Source organism: Gekko japonicus, unplaced genomic scaffold (assembly GCF_001447785.1).
Source record: "Gekko japonicus isolate JY-2015 unplaced genomic scaffold, Gekko_japonicus_V1.1 scaffold459, whole genome shotgun sequence".
Taxonomy (NCBI): Eukaryota; Metazoa; Chordata; class Lepidosauria; order Squamata; family Gekkonidae; genus Gekko; species Gekko japonicus.
The window spans coordinates 380,288-396,990 of NW_015173137.1; the positions used below are offsets into that span (position 1 = coordinate 380,288).

At 46.0% G+C, this 16,703-nt stretch overlaps 1 protein-coding gene across 1 annotated transcript in view; it reads left to right on the plus strand.

The window, feature by feature from the left end:
* The first annotated feature begins 2,247 nt into the window (after window positions 1-2,247).
* The window catches only part of AGAP2 (ArfGAP with GTPase domain, ankyrin repeat and PH domain 2), a 165,678-nt gene continuing 151,222 nt past the window's right edge, over window positions 2,248-16,703 (plus strand). The window contains exon 1 of the mRNA XM_015422213.1: window positions 2,248-2,634. Within this exon, the coding sequence (XP_015277699.1) occupies window positions 2,475-2,634 (160 nt within the window). The 5' untranslated portion in view covers window positions 2,248-2,474. The remainder of the gene's footprint in view (window positions 2,635-16,703) is intronic.

Here is a 16,703-nt window from a genome sequence, read left to right on the forward strand (position 1 = left end):
GCCTGTTAAACTGAACTTATCAAAAGGATTGGCTCCATCTTCGTTCAAGTATGCAAATATACTTTTCCAGCTCTATTCACTGCCCAATTGATTGTTTCAAACTTCAATGCACAGTGATTTCTCTGTGTACTGGGTAATGGAAATGAAAGGCACGGGGCAGTGCTTCGGGTTATTATTTGTGTGTCATTATTGTCCTGTAGCAGATATGTGAAGAAAAAACAAAGCAAGGGGCAGCAAGTTGCCATGGTGGCTGTGACAACCAAGCCCCCCCCCCCAGCCACTGTGGAGTCACTGTAGAGCACACGTGGAAGGAAAAAAGTTGGGGGGAGGAAGAGAGGAAATTGTACAGAAAGTAGCCAGTGTCGAAGCTCTGTCACCAAAATACATGCCTCTGCATTTGTAGCGATGATGAAAGCAAAGTGAAAATCTTTACCACATGTGGAAGCAGACTTGGTCTCATTTTTGTCTTTCAAGTAGCCCTGCGTATTTTCCCTGTTGACACTATATGTGTCTTTGTGTGAGGAGCACCACATGGGCAGAGCTGATGGTGAGATGCTGCAGTTCTGTGAGCCAGATGCAACTGCTGACACCATGTTGGAGCCACAGATCTGAAGACGGGACATGACTGTAATGTTTAAATTGTGGAATCCAGGCAAAGTGACTGGTGTGACAAGTTTTCTTCTCTGAGCAATGTCCTTACGGAAGAACGTAAGAGCCCGGCTGGATCAGACTATCAAGTCCAGCATTCTGTTTCCAGTAACGGCCAGCCAGATGTATGCAGGCTGTGAAAGCATGTTGTTAGCGTCTGGTGCTTTCTCTGGGAATGGTGTTGCCAGATTGCGACCAGGAGATTGAACTTTATCTCTAACAATGTGACAAGAAAGACTTCTACTTTCCTTCTCATTGAGACTCACTGAGTGACCTTGAGCTAATCAATCCCCCTCAGCCTAACCTACTTCATAGGGTTGTTGTGGGGATAAAGTGGAGGATGGGAGAATCCTCTATCGCATCTTTCCTCTATCTCATTGGAACAAAAAGTGCTTCAGAAGACACAGGCAGGCATCAACTTTGTGCCCACAGAGAATACCCATTCTGAAGCAGCTGCTCAAATCCAAGGAAGATGTTGGTTTGGAACCTCCCAGCATGTGACTGGCCCCGGCCCCCATGGCAGCCATTTTGTGGTTTGACTACACCTACCAGACTTCTGCAGCTGTTTTGTGGAGGTACCCACTACCTGTTCTCAAAATCCAAGAATGCGCAGAGGCTCAACAAGGTTGGGAACCGCTGATTTAGACCAATAAGCAAGCCTGAGCCAGAGGCTACTGACCAGTAAGATGTTTTTCAATGGTCAGTCTGCGACTGTGCTTGTAAATATTTATATCCCTCCACTGCCTTAGACTCAAGGCAGTGCCAGCCTATAGCCAGACTTTGCTGGCAGTCAGGGTTGCCAACTCCAGATTATGAAATTCCTGGAAATCTGAGGGTGGAAACTGGGGATGGCAGAGTTTCGAGAAGGAAGGGAGCTCAGCAGGGATATGATGCCTTGGAATCCACCCTCTGAAACCAGATCAAGTGATCTGTATAGATGGGAGTAATTTGTAATTCTGGGAGAACTCCAGGCCTTGCCTGGAGGTTGGCAATCCTAGGGTGGCACATAGGCTACTAAATAAAGCACTTTCAATCCGTTTTTAATGCACTTTCCAACTGGACTTTGCCAGTTCACACAGTAAAATCCAGTTGGGAAGTGCACTGAAAGTGGATTGAAAGTGTGTTATTTAGTGTGTGTGATCGCATAAATCTTATTCTGTTGAGGGGTCTGTGGGCACTAGTTCAAGTCCCACCACAGACCCGAACCCAGCTCCTTGCCTGCCAAGAGGTTAGGGTTACGTTTGCAGAGATGATGCCTCTCTGAAAGTGAATTGGGTGTACATCGGCTCGGGTGTGTCTGCGTGTATGAAGGATGACTATGTGGTTTTGGGGCCTTCTGGGTGCCCTCTCCACATGGCTCTCTGTTTACCTGCATGCTGCCAGAACTCATTGTAGTAATTAAATCTGTCGGAAAGGCAGTCTTCCAAGCACCTGCAATTCCAGTCTCACCTGCTTTGGGAGTGCCCGTTTCTGCCTAAGATCTTGGAGGACGTTTCACAGGAGGAGAAGGAGAAGAAGAAGGAGAAGAAGCCGGGCTGTCTGTTTTTGCAGAGCTACGCCCTTTTGCTTGGTGTCAGAATCAGATAGGGATGAGGCGATCTGAAGCCGTGGCTTTGAAATGTGACGCTGTGCAGCTCAGGAAGTGTAACCGACAGAGCGAGAGAGAGCGAGAAACAGCCCGAGAGGAGCAGGTCAGGCCTCCTAGTCTGAGAGGCACCTCCACTTTGTGGCAGACTTGCCGGAGTTGCCTGGCCAGGAGGAGCGGTAGGCCGCACCATGGGCTGAGATCCTTCACCACCGGTCGGGCCGGCAGCTCCTTGGGCATCATGAACGTGCAGAGGCAGCTGATCTCCGCCGCCATCAGGGCTGAGGCCAAGAGGTACGAGGGAGTCAAAGTGCAGCTCAACAAACTTTTCCGGCTGGTGGAGCTGGTCGATGACCCGGAGCTGAAGGGCGGCCTCAAAGCTTCGCTGTGCGTCGTGAGAGGTAGGCGGCTGCCTGGCTGCGGCTTTGCAATGCGAGGCGGCGGAGGAGTTCTGGCGGGACTCGGAGGCTTTTCCGCTCAGAGTGTGTGAATGACTTGTGTTGGAGGGAACTTTCCTCCGGGGTTTGGACGGACAAAAGGTCTCAGGGCTAAACAGTTTTAACAGAGTGGCTGGCTTGCAGTCGGTAGGCCACAGAACGCGAGTTGCCAGCCTCCAGGTGGGGCCTGGAGACCTGCCAGAATTACAACATCTCCAGACTACAGAGGCCACTTCCCCAGAAGGAAATGGCTGCTTTGGAAGGTGGACTCTGTGGAATTATACCCCGCTAAGGTTAGGGATGCCAGCCTCCAGGTGGCACCTGGGGATTCCCCGGAGTGACTCCAGACTACAGAGATCAGTGCCCCTGGAGAAAACGGATGCTTTGGAGGGTGGAGTCTGTGGTATTATACCCCACTGAGGTCCCTGTCCTCTCCAGGCTCCATCCCTCAATCTCCAGGAGTTTCCCAACCTGAATCTGTCAACCCTACCCCCCCCCATCTCCTGGCGGTGGCCAGGGTGCACCTGGCAACCCTAGCTAAGGTCCCTCCCTAGAACCCACCCTCCTCAGGCTCGCAGCCAAATCTCCAGGCATTTCCCTAAACTTTTTTTTTAAACCACCCCTTTATCTACAACATTTAGGACTCCGTAGGTGCCCCTCAGTAAAACCCATTTGACCAACCAAGATGAATTTGCCTCAAATTAAAGATAATGCTGCCGGCCATAATTTTGAGATTAAAGCCCTGTGTTTGGATGATAAGCTATTCCTTCATCATGGGCAATTATTTTAATTCATGAAACAAGGAGAGGATCTTAAATGGATATACATTTTCAAAAAAACCGATTAACTGCCTTTCCGTTTGCATACCGCGAAACCTCAAAAAAAGGTGTCTCTTTGAGGATCTGGAGGGAAGGGAACGGTAGCACAAATAACGCGACCTTCTGAAACAACGGAAACCATTTTAAGGCCTAGTGTTGGCATAGAACATCCAGACATGAGGGTGGTTGATAGTGCTAGAGAGACTATTGGATTTCTTATCCTTGCTGGTTGTATTTGAAAAATCCCCCTTTTCAGTGTTGCATCTTAAGAGCCTATGCGGTATGGTGGTTAAGAGTGTTGGATGGGGACCAAGGAAACCCAGGTTCAAACTTTTTGGGGTGAGCTTATGCCAGTCAGCCTAGCCGGCCTTACACAGCTGTTGTGAAGATGCAGTGGAAGAGGAGAGAAACATGGTTTGCCACCTCGAATCCTTGGAGGAAGGGTGGAATAAAATGTGTATGTAAAGTACCATCAAGTCACAGCTGAGTTATGGTGACCGCAGAAGGCTTTCAAGGCAAGAGATAAAGAGAGGTGGTTTTCCATTGTCTGCCTCTTCATAGCAACCCTGGACTTCCTTGGTGGTCTCCCATCCAAGGACGAACCAGGGCTGACCCTTCTTAGCTTCAGAGATCTAAATCAGGATACCTGGGCCATCCAGGTTAGGGTATGGAATAAAAATACACTAAAATAAATGTTTATTCCTCCTTGTGTGAACCAAACACATAAATCTTTACTTTCATGCTGTGTTCTGTTTCTTCACACCAAATCCCATCCACATTTAATGTATGCAGTTTTTCACCATGCACATATCAGTGGAGTACAAAACAAAAATGATGTAGAATTGGCACAAAAGAAATAAACTGAAAATGGGTGGGATAATGACAACAGAGAATGAAAGGGGGTATAACATTCTTGCACCTGTACAGCAAGCTGTTTATTAGTTATGGACACAAGGTGCCAGGAAAAACCACTACTTCAAACTTGGTGGAAGAAAGGAGCATGCTTGAATGGCCTGTAGGGTGTGTTGCCCATTTCTTTCCTGAATCCTGCTTTTATGCCTGATTGGGAGATGTTAGCAAATCGATGGTTACCTCAGTGCTATGAAAAGTGTCACTGTTTGGTCAAGGTGCTGTTAAAGGCAGGTTAAACTGGTTTTTTTTTGGGGGGGGGTTGAAAACCTTATCTGTAGTGTCATGTACCCTTCTTGCTTGTTGTGAGTCACACCAATTAATAAGGTCAGGAGGAGTCTTAATCTGCAAGTAAAGTTTTGATTAAGCATGCCACCTAAATGAATACACCTGGTATTTCAAGTCCCTTCCATTTTCTGTCTCTATTACTTTTTAATTCTTTTTTTTTAAGGATGCAAATTCAGCCATTGTGAAACACTTTTTTGAGTCCCATCAGTTTTGGTGGGAGAGAGTTCAGCATTCTTAACTCCGTACCTTTGGAATCAATAGGATTTCAGTGTGCTTAATTTTAGCTAGGGTATGCCTGGTCTTAGAAAAGAAACAACAACATACAGGAGTTTTGTATCCAATTGATTAGTAGAAGTCAGCCTGCTCACTCTCCACCGTGAAAGTACTGGGATGATTGGTAGACACTGCAATGATTGATAAGCATTTGCACGTGTAATTAGTTAATACATTCAGAGGCTATTCCAAGGAGGTCTCCCATCCAAGGACTTGCCAGAGTTGACCCTGCTTAGGTTCTGAGATTGGATAAGATCAGGCTTGCCTGGGCTATCCAGGTCAGGGCAATCAGTTGAAGGACTTGATAGGTTACATCTTGAGTGGTTCAGGTGGGTAGCTGTGTTGGTTGTAACTTGATAGGTTACAAAAGTCATATAGCACCAGTCCTATCTATAGAAGGTCATGCCTGATGGTCCCAAACATTTCCATGAAATGATTTATTTAATGGACCATCACAGGTGACAATGGACATTCCTGACAGAAAGGTAGAATTGTACAAAAAAAACCCTACAATGTATTCTGAAAGAGACCGTATGTACCTGTTGGGTATTACAAGTTAAAAACACTCAGTATATCTGGGGTTAAATGTTTGTTTCTGTTACTCACAGGAAGTCACATGTTTCTCATGTAACCAATGTTCTTTAGATGTAGGAAGCCCGGGAATTTTCTCCCTGATCTAGGAGTTTGATTGGGATGAAAGTGTCAAAGTGTTTTAGCATTTTATGGCTCCTCTTCCCGTCTTTGTTTGCTGTTCTCAAGAAGAAGTAAGAGTAGCCATAATTGCTCTCTTCTAGTCTTGTCCTTGTAGAGTAAAGATGTAGCCTATTTAGCTCCGTTGTTATTTTCATCCCAGTTACCCTTCCCTATGCTAGAATTTAGTAAAAACTTTATATTTTAATCACACATGGACTCTGAGTCTGAATTATTTTACTCTGGCACTGCTAAGCTATCTTATCTCTGCTAAATACCATTTTTCAATATCTCACTATCAAAACCCAACAGTACCTGTATGAACTGTACCAGAATATATTGTGGTTCTGTATGAACTCGCTCAGGGCTAACAATCCCAGGTTTGCATGCCAAACGGCGGCATGCTAGATTATTTTGCTTGGCACACATATCTGGTTTGCTGCCCAGGCAACTGAGGCGAGCCCCAGAGATGCTGGCAGTGCTGCCAACAGCAGTGTGGGAGAAAGCAGTTATGTAGGGTTATTGCCCATTTTCTCCTCCCTGGCCTGCGTAACACCAGTCGGGTCTGAGCGGAGCCCCTGGAGCACTGGCTGTTCTGCTAGGGCTCAGCTTGCTCCCAATCCGTCTGGCCAAGGAGAATCCTTGTCTCCCTTCCTCCCTGCCTCTGTTCGACAATACACAAACAACTTCACAGCTTGATATTGCATTTCCCCCCAGGATATGAGCCAAAAAAGATTGCTTTCCTCTGATCTCAACCTTTCTGGATAACAGCTCCACGATACTGCAGAGGGATTGTGGTTCTACATGCCAGTTTCATACCATTTCCTCCATGGGGTGTGGAGAGAATGTGTGTTTTGCATTTGCGTGTACGAGCAGCCAGACTGGAACACGTGAGCGAGAAGAAGTCTGAACTTCTGTGCATGGACTTTCCCCCATCACATGGACCAGTCTATTTTAGGCACTGCAGAGGGAACAGGAGACCAAGACCAGAGACAGGGGAGGGTCCTGGAACATGGTTTTAAGATCTGCGAGCACACCACTTTTGCGGCATCTTTAACTTTCCCAGCATGCAAAGTAGACGGCTGACACTATTCAAGAACATATATAGCTTACAGCTTACAGTTGAATGGATGCTAAAGGTCTTCTTTCTTGTGTGTTCTAGCAAACCTATCTGATCTCCACCTGAATGAACTTGTAAAACTGAGACCTGGTAAGAAACTCTGCTTGGTCAGGCATCTCAGATCTTGCAAAGCTCACTTGGTTTCTCCAGACACCAAAATAAGTTGTTTGGAAACCGCCTGCCCCTGGAAGGAAATTCTTCATAGCAGGTGACAGGAAACCGACCAGAACAGCAGCAAAGCTGAACTTACTAGGGGGTAGATCATGAGCCCACGATGCAGTAGTGATGCCACTCAGTAATACGTAGCTAGGTCCATAATTTTATTCATTTTATTTATGTAATGAATCCATGTATCCCCCACTTTTCTCCCCAATGGGGACCCAAAGCATCATCATTCTCCTCTGAGGTAGGTGAGATAGAGAGTATGTGACCAGCACAAGATCACCCAGTGAGCTTCCGTGGCAGACTGGGGATTCGAACCTGGATTTCCAATTGCATCTTTGCAGTCACCCCTAGCTTTGCTGATTTCGGAGGCAGAACATTTCAGATTTGGGGGGGGGGGCAGACAGGGGGAGGGCAGGATTCTCAGTAAATGGCACAAGTTTGCGCTTTTAAGTCTATATATTCAACATTCCGTTTCAACAATCCACTGTCTCTCAGGAGCCTTGCCTGTGGTTTCCTTTTTCATAACTCATAATAACTATAGGCAATGTTACAAACACAGCTTGAACCATCTTCTGTCCCTCTTTTTTCCCCTCCAAAGAGGTTATATGCTCAGCAAGCACATTCAGTATTCTTATTTCAAAGATCTTTACCCCACCTTTCCATGCTATCTGGCCCTCCAAGCCCAAAATCTGTCAAAAAACTACTGGTATTTCTGTGCCCTGATGTGTCAGTATCTTCTCCCAAGGTCTCCCTACTATTACTGCCCTGGCTGTCATTCGGCCTTCCTGATATGATGGCAGTAAGGGTTGCCAACTTATTTGGACTGGTCCCTGCTCTTGTGCCTCTAACAACATCCAAATTTGCACCACTTAATAGGTGATGATGCTTAAGGTTGCGAACAGCCTGAGAAAAAAATGTTAGAATCATAGAGTTGGAAGGGACCTCCAGGGTCATCTAGTCTATCCTACGCCCCTGCACAGTGCAGGAAATTCACAACTACCCCCCAGTCCCCAGTGACCCCTGCTCCATGCCTAGAAGATTGCAAAAAGCCCCCCCCCCACCAAACCAAACAACCCTCCAGCATCCCTGGCCAAACTGGCCTGGAGAAAAATGGCTTCCTGACCCCCAAAGTGGTGATCCGCATTTCCTTGGGCATGTAAGAAAGGTCCACGAGAACTAAGCAGCCCTTCCAGCCCTCCCTCTTATGATCTGCCTAAGTTCATAGACTCAGCATTGCTGTTAGATGGCCACCTGTTTAAAAAAACCCAAAGAAGGAGAGCCCACCACCTCCCAACGAAGCCTGCCTCTTGAATACAGGCTTCATGTGTGGAAGTGGGCTGCTGAAACTTTTCGTGGCAGGGAGGTAAATCACATCACCTCGTAAATAACAGCCCATTAAGCCTCTTTTAAAGGGTCAGGATTTTTTTCCCCCAGCTGTAGCTTACCTCGATATTATGGAAAGTTATGCTTGTTGATTTCTGCAGATAAAACTGGTCAAAAGCATAGGAGAAGGCGAGTATATTGTCTTCCTTATTTATTTAGCTATGGGCAGCCCCTGTATAGACACCCAAAAGTCAGGACTTCCCCAAAAGTGTGATTCCAGGAAGATGTCTTGAATCTAGACAGGGAGTGGCTTTTGCCATCTTCAATTCAGTACATGAATGATGGATATCAGCCACACTTCATGGGATTAAATTGTACTTAGAAAAATGCAAAAATAGGTTGCGCTACACGGGGAAGCCTTTTTAGCTGTGAGACTCGCAAAGCAACGGAACAGTTCCTCGAAGAAGCTTGAGCCAAACTGTTTTAAATGCTTTTAAAAACACGTAGTAACAAACATCTGTCGAGGGCTGCTTAAATCAAATCATGCATTGACGATGTATATTTTCCCTGGCAACCCCTTTCAGGCAACAACTTCTTTACTTCCATTTTTCTGCTCCTGCACAGCAGGTTTTATACTCCCAAGGACTATTGGTGGCCTTACCCAATCAATTTCTTTCTGTTTATGTAGCTCCTGTATGGTGCAAGAGAGCCAGCACGCTATCTCCCTTATAAATAAAAGCCGAATGGTGGTGGCACTTCTCTAGAACATTCCACACGCTCCAAAATCAGTTCGCTCTCTGATCTGTCATTCAGAGGGTCTCCCTATCCACTGGCTGCTTTGCGTGAGTCCTGCCTCCAACATTCTAAACAGTTTGCTCTTCTTCTCCCCCCCACAGCCAGTCAGAACACAGAGGTTATTTGCATATGCAGCCTCATTGGCCTTTGCCTTGGAACACAGAGGTCGTTTGCATATGCGACTTGATTGGCTTTTGCCTCTAACATTCTAAACAGTTTGCTCTTCTGAGGTAAAATGTGTCCAATCTCCAGGTGAGGGCTGGAGATCACTCAGAATTACAACTGCTTTCCAGATGGCAGAGATCAGTTCCCCTGGAGAAAATGGTGGGCTCCGTATCCTTATATGCTGCTGAGGTGGCCCCCATGACAGCCAATGTGACGTAGAAGTCAGGGCTTCAGAGCACGGTAGAGGCTGCAGGTGTGTGGGGGGTGGAAAGGTGAAGAGTGAAGGGGAAATAAAGGTAGGTTGATGATTGGCTGGGAAGGAGATAGGGTTACCAACTCCAGGTGGGAAATTCCTGGAGATGTGAGGGATGGAGCCTGGAGAGGGTGAGGTTTCAGGAGGCGTGGGACCTTGGACAGGTACCAAGCCATAGACTCCACCCTCCAAACGAACTATTCCCTTCTGGGGAACCATCGTTGCCAATCTCCAGGTGAGGGCTGGAGATCACTCAAAATTACAACTGTTCTTTAGGTAGCAGAGATCAGTTCCTCTGGAGAAAATGGTGGACTCAGTGTCATTATATCCTACTGAGGTCGCCACAGCAAATTGACACTGAGTGTTCAAGGCCAGGGCACCTGCCCAGAGCCTCTTTCTAGAGGCCGTTGTATTTATTTCCACAACAGGCCTTTTTCCTAGTAGTATTTAAAGTGTTGGACTAGGATCTGAGAGACCCAGGTTCGAATCCCTGCTCTGCCGTGGAAGCTTGCAGGGTGACCTTGGGCCAGTCGCTCTCTCTCTCTCAGCCTAACCTACCTCTCAGGGTGGTTGTGAGCATAAAATGGAGGGAGAATGATGCTTTAAGCTGCTTTGGATCCCCATTGGGGAGGAAAACGGGGGGAACTCACATTTAAAGTAGAACACAAACCACTGTAATGAAGAGAAGGGGCCTGAGTGCATCTCTGTTGGGTCCCAAGCAATGAGGTCAGGGAACAAGAACCCAAAAAAGTGTGTGAGCAGGAAATTAACCAGGGTCGCTTTCTCTTTGTAATGGAAGAAGTATCCCCTGTGGCTCTCTATCATTTCTGCAGCTGCTTAAGACATAGAATTCTGTTTAGACATTTTTTTTAAAGTCCAACAGTATGCAAGACCTTTCCAGCAATGCTTGCCCTTTCCCAGAGACACATCCTGCTAGGTCAGAAACTCCAAAACAGAGTCAACTTGTGAAAACTTCCTCTAAGTTCAGCATACTCACCTACAGACAAGATTGCCTGCTGTGTATCTGCATAATTCACTGCTCTGGGCTTGCTTCTGTCTAATCATCTTCTGCTGGACTTGGGCAATTCTGCATGTTTGGATCAATCTTTGCTACTGAGAAGGCATAGCAGAATTATCTAGCCTCAAAAAGGCGCTGCCAGTTGCTTTTCTGCATGAGTTCCTGCTCCAGTCTGGCCTTACCCTTTTCTAATCAGGAGGAATGCTGAGAATATAGACAGAAGGGACAGGGCCCACTTGAGGATAGGTAATTAGAGAAGAAGAAAAGATTGGATTTATACCTCGCCCTTCACTACCCAAGGGAGTCTCAGAGTGGCTTACAAACTCCTTTCCTTTCCCCTCCCCACAACAGACAGCCTGTGAGGTAGGTGGGGCTGAGAGAGCTCTGATAGAAACTGCTCTTTTTCAAGAACAGCTGTGCCAGAACTATGGCTTGCCCAAGGTCATCCAGCAGGTGCAAGTGGAGGAGTGGGGAATCAAACCCGGTTCTCCCAAATTAGAGTCCGCACACTTAACCACTACACCAAACTGACTCTTAATTCTTACAGATTCTGTAAAAAAATTCCTTTTTGTGGTTTAAAACTGTGTGCACCTAGGATGTTTTAAAAATTAAAAGTATGTTACATACAGCAGAAATGTGGGAAATACCAAGGTAGAATTACCAAATGCAGAAGATAACAAGAGCTTGTTCCTGTAGCAAGTGCAGTAGTTTGTGCTGGTCACAATGGTGAAGGGATGAGACGAAAGGTCCCTGTTACAGCTCCTTCTTCTACAAAAACAATGCAAAGTACAGGAGCCCTTTCTGCCTTGGCCTGTGGTTACCCTCCTTGCTGGCATGCCAGTTCTACTTTGACGCAAAAGCACCTCGCTGAGAACACAGGACGGATGCCGCCTCAGAGAGGCTCGAGTTCAGCCCTCTGTCATCGCTACAGACATGTCTTCCTTTAGTAGAGAAGACGGTTGCTTCAGCTCCAGCAGGGGGTTTTCAAGCCTGTGTGTGGGGCAGAAGGAGGACTATCTGCCCCCACCGCCTGCCCAGTCTGTGTGCACTGGACCTTGAAACAGCAAGTGAAAGGCCTGGGCCTCCCCTGCGCCGTTCGGCAGCCCTCGCTGGGCTCTGTTGTCACTTCCCATTTTGGGGCCTGCTGCGAGATGTCCGTTGATCCTTAGCAGCTTGAAATGTATCTGCTGAGCAGTAGCACAGCTGGCTGTCTGGAAGGGGGTGTCCCTTTCCTAAAGGCAGCAGCAGCAGCAGGGAAGCCCCCTTGCCTGGGTCTCCCATCCATAGGGCTTAGTTTCACCCTGGAAATGAACGGCCTCGACAGCACAGAGTTCCTTCCCGTCTTGGCTCTGGGGAGCTCCTCTGTGTATACCTCAGACAAAGAGTTCAAATCACAGCATACATGAGCAGAGGCCGCGCACCCTCTTACACAGAGATGCATGCCGACATCCCCCAAAACAAAAACACACAAATGCAGAACATATGCACACACACAAAACATGCACAGCATTACTATTCTTCCCCCCCCCTGAACAATTTTATTTTATTTTACAATTTACATATGATCTATTAGAATCCAAGCAGCATTCTGTAAAAACTGTTCCGTATATATCACCCGAACTCTATTATGCTACTTAAGGAAACCTTGAATAGAAATTAAAGTTTTAAGATTCTTCGGAACAACCTCCGTTTTTACCAAGTAGTCTAGTATGATGCCTCACACCACAGCGAAATCAGAGCCAGAAGCTTGCAATTCAAATCTGATCACATGTGATTTTTTTCTCATCAGATATATATCCCAAAGCTTACGATGCCACAGTACAATCGTGGGTATTTCTGTTCTTTTCCAAACAGTAGCAATAGCTGTTTTTGCAACTACTAAGACCAAGGCAATTAGTTTTTCTCTAACTTTAGGAATAGAATTGTCCAGCCATAAATTTAAAAGCAGAACTTCCGGTGTCATTGGTACTGTAATCCCAGCAATCAGTAACACCTCGTTTAGTACCTATTCCCAAAACTTTCTGATTCTATTGCATTCCCACCAGCAATGTGCATAGGTACCTGTCTCCCCACACCCCTTCCAACACTGCAATGAACAAGAGCCAGAAATATGTGACAATTTCTGAGGCATGAGGTGACAATGCGTAATAATCTTAAATGTTTGACTTCTCACACTCATTATCTTGGAAAAAAAGGTGGTGGAAGTCCATACTTGAGACCAAGATTGAACTGACAACTCCAGGCTACAATCCTTTTGCCACCACTTCTGATAAGACAATGATGACCTGAATTCCATATCCATTACTGCTCAACAACTGTTCAGTAGTTTGATAAACATTTTTACTAAATTATTCAGCTTTTTCAAGAGACTTCCAGTGATCTCTCAATGAACATTACTGCTCTAGTTTATACTGAGTTTGGTTTATAATGCTGCAGTCTCTTGGTACCTGATCGTTCATAAACCCCGCCATGATGTAAGGTTAGAAATCCAGGAACTGAGAAACCCATGTTTGAATCACCCGCCCTGCCATGAAACTCAGATGGACCAATCAGTCTGCCTCAGCCCAGCCTACCTCACAGGATTGTTATGAGGATAAAATGAAGAAGGGAGGAACAATATTGTATGCTGCTTTGGGTTCCCTGTGGAGAGAGAAGTAACTATACAAATTAATACATATTTAATAGCTGCAGAATGTGATGGTGTACTGGTAATGTACGGGAATCAGACAGACACTCCCCCCCCCCAACAAATGAGAACAGGTATTACAGTAAGCAAAGCTTTAAAAAAAACCACTGGAAAACGTTTGAAGGTATTTACAAAGATTTAACTTAGAAAAATCTGAATACCATCTGTTGCACTAACATAATGGGGGTGGAGGTGGACCCCCACTGCTATACTGCTTGGCTGATCTGTTCATGTGCATACTGATGCCATGCAATGAACTTAGCCTGGAGCGTCTTTTGGCATTTCGTTGCAACTGCTCACAAAACAGTGTCTGTGGCGGAGTACCAAAAATTAGCCAAAACTAAGTTATTGCATAAAATCATCATGCCTCTGATTTGCTTAGTGCCTGGCAGTGTGACTATAAGTCAGCACTGATTGCTGAGACATCTGGAAGCTTTGTGTGAAAAACTGACTATCTGGATGGAGCCAGTAATATTGCTGAATGAACAGGGAGGGGAGGAGCGGGAGGGGTGGGGTGGGGAATGACCATCCTGCTCTTGTGGATTTAATAGCACTTGGTTTGAAGCGAGTAGCTGAGTCATTCAGTCGGATCCCATCAGGCAATAGCGAAAGAGAAGTTTTGCTGATGCAGTTCTGTATGTGCACACTTGCAAGAGCTCGCTTTGATAGAGGGCTGATTATTTATTTCTGATCACTGTTGTTGCCTACAAAAGGCTACCGTCATTACAGTTCAATTCGGAAGTGGAGTTTGATTTGATGGAAAGAAGGTCATCGCTGGGAGGGAACATGGCTTGCTGAGCTGTTGCTATATGTCTTGTACAAGTGGAAATGCAAGATGGGATATGGGGAGAGAAGCTGGGCGCCGCTGTATGTGTGTACCTGGAACAGGCAGCTTTGTTAATCGAAGTGATGGAATTTGATATTTGACTTCACTGAAAATCAACTGACACTTTTTTTTTTTAAAGATGAGCACCGCAACCCTAGAGTCGGATTCGACTGGCTTTCGAGCAAGGGAACCTTTACCTTTACCTTTGTGCAAATATACTGAAGCCATTAGATCAAATTCAGTTATGTTAATGGGAATGAATCTCTTAATTTGATTCAAAAATGGCTTGTCGGCCTGATCCATTTAAGTCTTATGGCTGAGTGAAAGCAGAAGCTATTACCAAATCTTTCATTTGAGGAAGGCACTGCAAACCGTACATGATTGTTCCTGAGAGTTGCCAACAACTTGGAAAAAAAACAATCACCCTGTCCCTTTAATAACATTTTAATGTATGGAAATGGGCAGTTGAAGCCTTTTGTGGACTGAAGATCATTTTTTCCCCTTCAGGCTGTTGCAACTGGAGCACTAGGATTTTGTCCGGTTCAGTAAATGTCCAATCCACCCCTGATTAAACTATGAGAAAACAACTTCATTCAAAGGGCTTCTGCAATAAACATATCTTTAACTTGCACCAAAAGACTTGTAAAGACACCAGTTGCACCTCCTGGTGGTGGTAGCGTTGCCATTGGCTGGGAAATGGCAATGGAGGGAGAGGGGTGGGCATGGGGGAATGACATCACTTCCCACATAGACCCATAGAGTTTGGGGGGATCATAGAGAGTCATGTTGACACAGTGACATCACTTCCAGGTTTATGTTGGGATGTTGTGCTGTCGGAATGATATCTCTGCCCCCTATTTCCCCCCTGCTGCCCTGCCGAGTGGTGGTGGAGACAGCAGGCAGAGGACAGGAAGTCTCCCATGTCCCGCCACAGCAGGAGTCCTGGCAAGTTTAGGGAGCCATACAGTTTGAGGAGATAACACTGGAAAGGCCATCCCCTGAGTCCCTGACTCCCCACCAAGCAAATCTCAGATAATGCTTGTTGTTGCAGTGTTGTTGTTGAAGACCTAATTTGTTGATCTAATTATCAGAGCAAGGTTGATATGGAGGGAGACAGTCTTTCATGTACTCTGAATCCAAGTAATTTTGGTCTTTAATAGACAAAGCAACAGTGTGGGGGGACAACATCACCACATCGAGTGACTCTCTAGGAATTTGCTGGATTTCTATGGTCTTTACCATAGAGACTGGGGAAATTCCTAGAGTGTTGCTTGGGCTGGTGATGTCACTTCTGGTTCTTCACCTGGAAGTGAGGTTACTGCAGTGTGTGATGCTCCCTCTTCCCATGTCCCCCCCCCCAAAGCTCCCACTATTGCCAGCCACTGGTGTGGCAACCCTAGTGTGCCTCCCCACTGGTTTCTCGGCATGAAATGGCCCCAGGGAGTCATTATTTGGTCCACTGGGAAAGTTCTGTGTAGGCCATCAATAAACATACAGAACATTAGTACACATAAGTTTTCCCACTGGGATAAATAGCAGCTCTCTGCGGCCATTTCAAGACTGAAAAATATCCCCCATGCACCTGGGAATTGAATTCCCAGTGGGGAACTTGCTGTGCACCTCTGGTAGAAAGTCCTTGTGATGGACCTGGAGAGACACTTTGTAATGTGCAGCGAGGAACAGGGCACAGGCTTACAAAAACTTATGCAACAACAAATGTACATTGACGGTGCCCCAGGACTCTTGGTTTTGTCCATAAAAGGGTGACAACTTCGGGTGGTGGTGTTGTTATTCCTTGACAAGCTGTGACCTCCAGTGGGGGCCAGGCAATTAAATTTCATGGTGGTGTGAAGAGTTCCGCATCACAGACAATGGAGGTCTGCAAGCCAATTAAATGGTGTTTAGACACTTTCGCCTCTCCCCTCTCAGAAGTGAAAGGTGGAGGTCTGAAAAACGTGGACTGGAATTCTGGATCCAGATTCTGGTTTGCCAGTGGTTTGATGGTCCATATTTGTGCTTAGGGTGGAAATGTGCTTAGGGGTCTGCTTCGAAGCTATATGGTTAAGATAGCTTCAAACTGATTACACAATTCCTGGGTCCAAGAGTACATTGTGTTACATAGCTTGGTTGCAACCAGTGAATGCCGCTGGCAGCCAGCTGAGTAGGGTTGCCAACTGATTTAAAAAAACAAAACAACCTGGCTTGACCTTGTGCCTTAACAGCAACTTATTATGAAGAAATGAGCAAGTGACACTTTTCAAAACATATCATTCTTATTCAGGGGTCATTTCGTAGAAAAAGAGGTGCAGGAGCTCATTAGCATAACTAGGGTTGCCAACTGATTTAAAAAAACAAAAACAGCCTGGCTTGACCTTGTGCCTTAACAGCAACTTATTATGAAGAAATGTGCAAGTGACACTTTTCAAAACATATCATTCTTATTCAGGGGTCATTTCGTAGAAAAAGAGGTGCAGGAGCTCATTAGCATAACTCATTAGCATAACTTATTTGCATATGACACACTCCCTGACATCACCGGAAGTGTGTCAGAAGGCAACACCCACTGCTCAGGCTCCACTGGGCTGTTTTGAATTGCTAGCTATTGTGTGTGTGGGGGAACGTGCAGATCTGTCCTCGCAGAGGAGGGAGAGCTTGTACCTGAATAAAACTTGGTCTTAAAGGTGCCACTGGACTGTTTTGGAAC